Genomic DNA, 8,073 nt, shown 5'->3' with positions numbered 1-8,073 from the left:
GGGAGACCCCTGGTCTTTCCTGCCCAGTATGACATCATACCTTGACTGACAATCCAGGAGGCCACTGGTCTTTCCTGCCCAGTATGACATCATACCTTGACTGACAATCCAGGAGGCCACTGGTCTTTCCTGCCCAGTATGACATCATACCTTGACTGACAATCCAGGAGGCCACTGGTCTTTCCTGCCCAGTATGACATCATACCTTGACTGACAATCCAGGAGGCCACTGGTCTTTCCTGCCCAGTATGACATCATACCTTGACTGACAATCCAGGAGGCCACTGGTCTTTCACCCCACCATGACATCAAACCTTGACTAAGGGGCCAGGAGACTCTAGATCTGTCACACCCATTCATACCTGCTGGAATATATTGGCAGGCTAAGTCCACAAGCTGGCACACCAGCTGACCATTCTGACCAGTCACAATGCATGGATGGGAATTGTAGTATGATACAGCAGTGTTGAACAGTAAAAGGAAGTGACACCAGTGTTGCACCGATCCCTCCTTCCGGTGCCCAGAGAGAGTGGCTCCCTCCCTAAGTGACATGCACATTAAAAAGGTAATGTGCACAAAAATGATGGGAGTTTAATAAAGAAAATAACATGCTCATTTTTAATGCGGAAGAATGAGCGCAAACACATTGAAGGATTGGAAATGTTTACCTTTGGGACCTTGTTCCCTGTTACACCCATATTCAGAGTAACATGAAACAGTCACTTCACAACCCCCCCCCCTCACTTACCTGAATTGCAAGGTTATTTTCCCTGTAGGCTTTTTTGAATGTGGCTCAACTGTGCAAGGCTCTACCCACATAGCCGCATCATCTTCTGACAGAACCTGCGAATGGAGAAGCTACAAATTCCATCAGCCACTGCGGCAGAGCAGTTCTGAACATAAATGCGGTAACATCACCTCGCTTCTAGTCCATTCATTCTTCCATCCATGTTACTGAAATGTTTGTACTGAGGTATGGCCATGGACGATAGAGAGAATCTGCAGGAGGCAGAGCATTGCACCCGTCCACTGATTGTGGTTGCAATGCTTTACTGGCTCCGATGCAAATAAATATAATAAATGCACATTTTTTTTCTTTTATGAAGACGTGCAATTAAATTATTACAGACTAATAAAGTGTTCGGTGTACAAAGTGTAAAACAATATTTATATATTTATTCCGGGCAATACTTCAAAATGTGAATGATGATGATCATACCTCCCCCTTCTCCAAGTACACGTTTCAGAGTCTGTTTGGCAGAGGTTGCACAGCAAACAATAGGAATACCCATTCCACATGCCTGTGTTTTGTGCTTCCATGTAGGTACATTACTCTGAGCAGTGGATGGTGGGAGATACAGCGCATGAATAAATGGAGGTGTATGTACGGTCACAATCAGCATAGCACATTCTGTATCGTACTGATGACTGCAGACATCAAAATAGCACCATAAAACCAATACCCATTTTCTGTATTATCCACAACCATCTGCAGCATACGCATGAATTTGATGGATTAAAGGAGCTCGCCAGTTCTGGAAAAACATCCACTGCTGAGCGGTAATCCAATACTAGTCATTACTATATGTCACACGGTACACTGAGCTGCTGAGAACAGAGAAAGTTCAATGATTCGCACATCCCAGGCCCGGCCACTTCACAACCTCTCTGCTGCCATCCTGTGGTCAGGACAGGCATTGCGCCATGTAGCGCTCAGTCCGTATCAGATGCTCCTTCTGTGTCTTTAGATGAGTTTCACGGCTCCGGAGGCCACGAGAGGCGATATCGTACGATATCGGATAAGATGCTGAGACCCGACCTCCATATCTATGGCGTATTCCCTGTGGGGGTAAGACAGTTTTAAGTTAAGCAAGTCATGCCACCAATGTGTTTAAATCAACAACACTTTTATACTGGCAGTGTTGTTGTAAAAGAAATGCTGGTAATGTTAGGTGCATGTCATGCTGATCCTCTAGCTTCAACTCTTTCTGGCTCACTAAAACCGAACGCGACTGCAGATCAGGAATTCTGCATGAAAGTGTTTTTACACCCTCCATGGAGAAAATAAAACGCAGCGGTATACCTTATACTGAAAATTAATCGGTCCCCTTTTTTGTATGCAGTCTGTATTTGCAGCATAAATAGCTTTTGCAGGTTTACTGTAATGTATTATTGCCTATAGGTGTGGTTATATTACGTTGCAGGGCCTTCTGGGGACCAATTGTAGCAACCCTGATGTGTGCACTCTTGGCAGGGTCTTTAGCCTTAAGCGTTCGGGTGTCATGCTTAGGGAGCACATGCTCATAGTGGGCAGGGCCCTAATCAATGCGCCCACTCTGGTGCCACACATGCGCAGTGTGGCCAGGGTGCTGAATATTGGGCCGCTCAGATGTCGTGCATGTGCAGTGTTGCCAGGGTCCTTATAGTTGTCACTTGGGTGCTGTGCTTAGAATGCACATAGTGGCAGAGGACCTTATTGTTCCCATTGGGATTTGTGCTTAGAATGCACATAGTGGCAGGGGGCCTTATTGTTCCCATTGGGAGCTGTGCTGAGGATGCATAGTGGCAGGGGGCCTTATTGTTCCCATTGGGAGCTGTGCTGAGGATGCATAGTGGCAGGGGGCCTTATTGTTCCCATTGGGAGCTGTGCTGAGGATGCATAGTGGCAGGGGGCCTTATTGTTCCCATTGGGAGCTGTGCTGAGGATGCATAGTGGCAGGGGGCCTTATTGTTCCCATTGGGAGCTGTGCTGAGGATGCATAGTGGCAGGGGGCCTTATTGTTCCCATTGGGAGCTGTGCTGAGGATGCATAGTGGCAGGGGGCCTTATTGTTCCCATTGGGAGCTGTGCTGAGGATGCATAGTGGCAGGGGGCCTTATTGTTCCCATTGGGAGCTGTGCTGAGGATGCATAGTGGCAGGGGGCCTTATTGTTCCCATTGGGAGCTGTGCTGAGGATGCATAGTGGCAGGGGGCCTTATTGTTCCCATTGGGAGCTGTGCTGAGGATGCATAGTGGCAGGGGGCCTTATTGTTCCCATTGGGAGCTGTGCTGAGGATGCATAGTGGCAGGGGGCCTTATTGTTCCCATTGGGAGCTGTGCTGAGGATGCATAGTGGCAGGGGGCCTTATTGTTCCCATTGGGAGCTGTGCTGAGGATGCATAGTGGCAGGGGGCCTTATTGTTCCCATTGGGAGCTGTGCTGAGGATGCATAGTGGCAGGGGGCCTTATTGTTCCCATTGGGAGCTGTGCTGAGGATGCATAGTGGCAGGGGGCCTTATTGTTCCCATTGGGAGCTGTGCTGAGGATGCATAGTGGCAGGGGGCCTTATTGTTCCCATTGGGAGCTGTGCTGAGGATGCATAGTGGCAGGGGGCCTTATTGTTCCCATTGGGAGCTGTGCTGAGGATGCATAGTGGCAGGGGGCCTTATTGTTCCCATTGGGAGCTGTGCTGAGGATGCATAGTGGCAGGGGGCCTTATTGTTCCCATTGGGAGCTGTGCTGAGGATGCATAGTGGCAGGGGGCCTTATTGTTCCCATTGGGAGCTGTGCTGAGGATGCATAGTGGCAGGGGGCCTTATTGTTCCCATTGGGAGCTGTGCTGAGGATGCATAGTGGCAGGGGGCCTTATTGTTCCCATTGGGAGCTGTGCTGAGGATGCATAGTGGCAGGGGGCCTTATTGTTCCCATTGGGAGCTGTGCTGAGGATGCATAGTGGCAGGGGGCCTTATTGTTCCCATTGGGAGCTGTGCTGAGGATGCATAGTGGCAGGGGGCCTTATTGTTCCCATTGGGAGCTGTGCTGAGGATGCATAGTGGCAGGGGGCCTTATTGTTCCCATTGGGAGCTGTGCTGAGGATGCATAGTGGCAGGGGGCCTTATTGTTCCCATTGGGAGCTGTGCTGAGGATGCATAGTGGCAGGGGGCCTTATTGTTCCCATTGGGAGCTGTGCTGAGGATGCATAGTGGCAGGGGGCCTTATTGTTCCCATTGGGAGCTGTGCTGAGGATGCATAGTGGCAGGGGGCCTTATTGTTCCCATTGGGAGCTGTGCTGAGGATGCATAGTGGCAGGGGGCCTTATTGTTCCCATTGGGAGCTGTGCTGAGGATGCATAGTGGCAGGGGGCCTTATTGTTCCCATTGGGAGCTGTGCTGAGGATGCATAGTGGCAGGGGGCCTTATTGTTCCCATTGGGAGCTGTGCTGAGGATGCATAGTGGCAGGGGGCCTTATTGTTCCCATTGGGAGCTGTGCTGAGGATGCATAGTGGCAGGGGGCCTTATTGTTCCCATTGGGAGCTGTGCTGAGGATGCATAGTGGCAGGGGGCCTTATTGTTCCCATTGGGAGCTGTGCTGAGGATGCATAGTGGCAGGGGGCCTTATTGTTCCCATTGGGAGCTGTGCTGAGGATGCATAGTGGCAGGGGGCCTTATTGTTCCCATTGGGAGCTGTGCTGAGGATGCATAGTGGCAGGGGGCCTTATTGTTCCCATTGGGAGCTGTGCTGAGGATGCATAGTGGCAGGGGGCCTTATTGTTCCCATTGGGAGCTGTGCTGAGGATGCATAGTGGCAGGGGGCCTTATTGTTCCCATTGGGAGCTGTGCTGAGGATGCATAGTGGCAGGGGGCCTTATTGTTCCCATTGGGAGCTGTGCTGAGGATGCATAGTGGCAGGGGGCCTTATTGTTCCCATTGGGAGCTGTGCTGAGGATGCATAGTGGCAGGGGGCCTTATTGTTCCCATTGGGAGCTGTGCTGAGGATGCATAGTGGCAGGGGGCCTTATTGTTCCCATTGGGAGCTGTGCTGAGGATGCATAGTGGCAGGGGGCCTTATTGTTCCCATTGGGAGCTGTGCTGAGGATGCATAGTGGCAGGGGGCCTTATTGTTCCCATTGGGAGCTGTGCTGAGGATGCATAGTGGCAGGGGGCCTTATTGTTCCCATTGGGAGCTGTGCTGAGGATGCATAGTGGCAGGGGGCCTTATTGTTCCCATTGGGAGCTGTGCTGAGGATGCATAGTGGCAGGGGGCCTTATTGTTCCCATTGGGAGCTGTGCTGAGGATGCATAGTGGCAGGGGGCCTTATTGTTCCCATTGGGAGCTGTGCTGAGGATGCATAGTGGCAGGGGGCCTTATTGTTCCCATTGGGAGCTGTGCTGAGGATGCATAGTGGCAGGGGGCCTTATTGTTCCCATTGGGAGCTGTGCTGAGGATGCATAGTGGCAGGGGGCCTTATTGTTCCCATTGGGAGCTGTGCTGAGGATGCATAGTGGCAGGGGGCCTTATTGTTCCCATTGGGAGCTGTGCTGAGGATGCATAGTGGCAGGGGGCCTTATTGTTCCCATTGGGAGCTGTGCTGAGGATGCATAGTGGCAGGGGGCCTTATTGTTCCCATTGGGAGCTGTGCTGAGGATGCATAGTGGCAGGGGGCCTTATTGTTCCCATTGGGAGCTGTGCTGAGGATGCATAGTGGCAGGGGGCCTTATTGTTCCCATTGGGAGCTGTGCTGAGGATGCATAGTGGCAGGGGGCCTTATTGTTCCCATTGGGAGCTGTGCTGAGGATGCATAGTGGCAGGGGGCCTTATTGTTCCCATTGGGAGCTGTGCTGAGGATGCATAGTGGCAGGGGGCCTTATTGTTCCCATTGGGAGCTGTGCTGAGGATGCATAGTGGCAGGGGGCCTTATTGTTCCCATTGGGAGCTGTGCTGAGGATGCATAGTGGCAGGGGGCCTTATTGTTCCCATTGGGAGCTGTGCTGAGGATGCATAGTGGCAGGGGGCCTTATTGTTCCCATTGGGAGCTGTGCTGAGGATGCATAGTGGCAGGGGGCCTTATTGTTCCCATTGGGAGCTGTGCTGAGGATGCATAGTGGCAGGGGGCCTTATTGTTCCCATTGGGAGCTGTGCTGAGGATGCATAGTGGCAGGGGGCCTTATTGTTCCCATTGGGAGCTGTGCTGAGGATGCATAGTGGCAGGGGGCCTTATTGTTCCCATTGGGAGCTGTGCTGAGGATGCATAGTGGCAGGGGGCCTTATTGTTCCCATTGGGAGCTGTGCTGAGGATGCATAGTGGCAGGGGGCCTTATTGTTCCCATTGGGAGCTGTGCTGAGGATGCATAGTGGCAGGGGGCCTTATTGTTCCCATTGGGAGCTGTGCTGAGGATGCATAGTGGCAGGGGGCCTTATTGTTCCCACTTGGGGGCTGTGCTTAGGATGCACATAGTGGCAGGGGTCCTTATTGTTCCCACTTGTGTGATGCTTTTAAGGCACACATGCGAATCATGGTCAGGATTCATATCACTGTGCTTGCTTGGGTGCTGTATTTAGGGCGTGCATGTGCAGTGTGCCTTATCCTTGCGCCCACACAGGTGCTGTGCATTCCTAGTGTGGCTGGGGTCCCTATTGTGCCCACTTTGGTGCCAAGCTTAGGGCATGGCATGCACATTGTGGCTGGTTCACAAGAAAGCATGGGACATGTAGTCCTAACACATCAGATCAATCCACTTGCACAGTGCATGCTCTTTGACCAGTTGTTTGCTTGAAGTGCAGCAAAGAGGGACATGGCATGGAGATCTTCCATAAGGGGAAATGTAAGGGGTGCAAAATGAAGGAAAAGACATGCAGAATACCAGATGATGTCATGTATGTACTGAACCCCGGAGTCTAATCAGAAGGATGACAGGGAGCAGAGTGCTCTGGTATGTACATTTGCTCCTCCTGCTACGTATGGAATGGTTCTCTTTGGTGGAGCTATTTGCAGCACTGACCACAGAGACACATACACAGGTGTGTGACAGCACCCCATAGGGAAGGCAGCACGGTTCTGTCCTCACCTCTGCTCATCTGTCTCCGGCTCCACCAGGATGCTCTGCTGCTCCTCTTTCACCCGCAGGAACACAAACGAGTCCAGGTCCGGTTTGGGCACTACAATAGATGAGAGATTATATACAGAGCAAGCTGCTTTCTATTGCCCTCCCGCTCATATTTCCATTACTCACCACACTTCAATAGGTCCAATGTCTGTAGATTTGGGGGCATGTGACGCAGAGCCATGTTCTTTAATAAAGCCTCAGTGTGCGCCATATACCTGCAGGGACAAGGCAGAGAATGGTTCAATGGCTGATGGCGGAAGGAAGAACCGGGTCTGACCCTTTCTCTCCGCCCCACAATTTGCCCGTCTCCGCCTCCTCCCCACAATTAACCCGTCTCCGCCTCCTCCCCACAATTTACCCGTCTCCCCCCCTCCTCATAATTAACCTGCCTCCCCTCCCCATAATTAACCTGTCTCCCCCTCCTCCCCATAGTTAATCCGATGTTCTATCAAAGTTTGTTACTAGGTAGGAATGTGTGCCTGGTCACATGGTCACGTATTTTAACATAATCCCGCCCAGTTTTTTGGCGGTGGAATGTGGTGTAGACATTACATGCCGGCTCTTTGTAGGGCATTTCTAATTCCTGTATTCTGACCCCATCGGCATCTATTCATCTGACCTGCTGGACCTCGGAGCTCACAGTCATATATGGAGTTGTTTTAATTGCCATACATGGACCTTGGAGACTCTGTGGCTTCAGCCTAATGGTATGCGCCAGTCTATCTTCTATCACAGAGATAATTCAACTACAAGTCCCATGAGGCATTGCATTCTATAAGATCTATTACTGCCAGGTAACCGATTCTGGATAGCTGACTTACTCTTTTGCAAAAGCAAACTCCTCCGGGGACAGATGTGGGGGCTCCCCCTCCGCTCGGGACTTCTCCTTTTCCAGGACGTGCGGGAAAAACTTCTCTATCTGGTGACAGAAAGAACATCAAATAGTTCAAATCCAATCTGAGTCTTGGAAAGCGCAGGAGACAGTTACAACCCCTGACAATTTTCTTCCTATTGCCAAACATACGCTTCACTTCCTGCCCCGGAGACACAACAGGAAGTGAGTGGAGATTCCTTCTCAGTTATCAGAACAGGTTTCCTTACTGGAAGGTATCCCCCTGATTCCTGTTCTAGTGACAAGATTTCACACCACCATCAGCCCCGGTGACAAAAGGTCAACAGGACAAATATTGAACTTCAGCATAGGGACG

General features: G+C 51.2%; 1 protein-coding gene across 1 annotated transcript in view; it reads right to left on the bottom strand.

The window, feature by feature from the left end:
• Positions 1-1,545: 1,545 nt before the first annotated feature.
• Positions 1,546-8,073, bottom strand: part of GINS4 (GINS complex subunit 4) — a 9,322-nt gene continuing 2,794 nt past the window's right edge. The window contains 4 exon segments of the mRNA XM_018563692.1: positions 1,546-1,841; positions 6,827-6,917; positions 6,992-7,080; positions 7,687-7,784. Of these exon segments, the coding sequence (XP_018419194.1) occupies positions 1,745-1,841; positions 6,827-6,917; positions 6,992-7,080; positions 7,687-7,784 (375 nt within the window). The 3' untranslated portion in view covers positions 1,546-1,744.

Source organism: Nanorana parkeri, unplaced genomic scaffold (assembly GCF_000935625.1).
Source record: "Nanorana parkeri isolate BGI_ZX_2015 unplaced genomic scaffold, ASM93562v1 scaffold686, whole genome shotgun sequence".
Classification (NCBI taxonomy): Eukaryota; Metazoa; Chordata; class Amphibia; order Anura; family Dicroglossidae; genus Nanorana; species Nanorana parkeri.
This window is presented reverse-complemented; position numbering and strand designations above follow the sequence as displayed.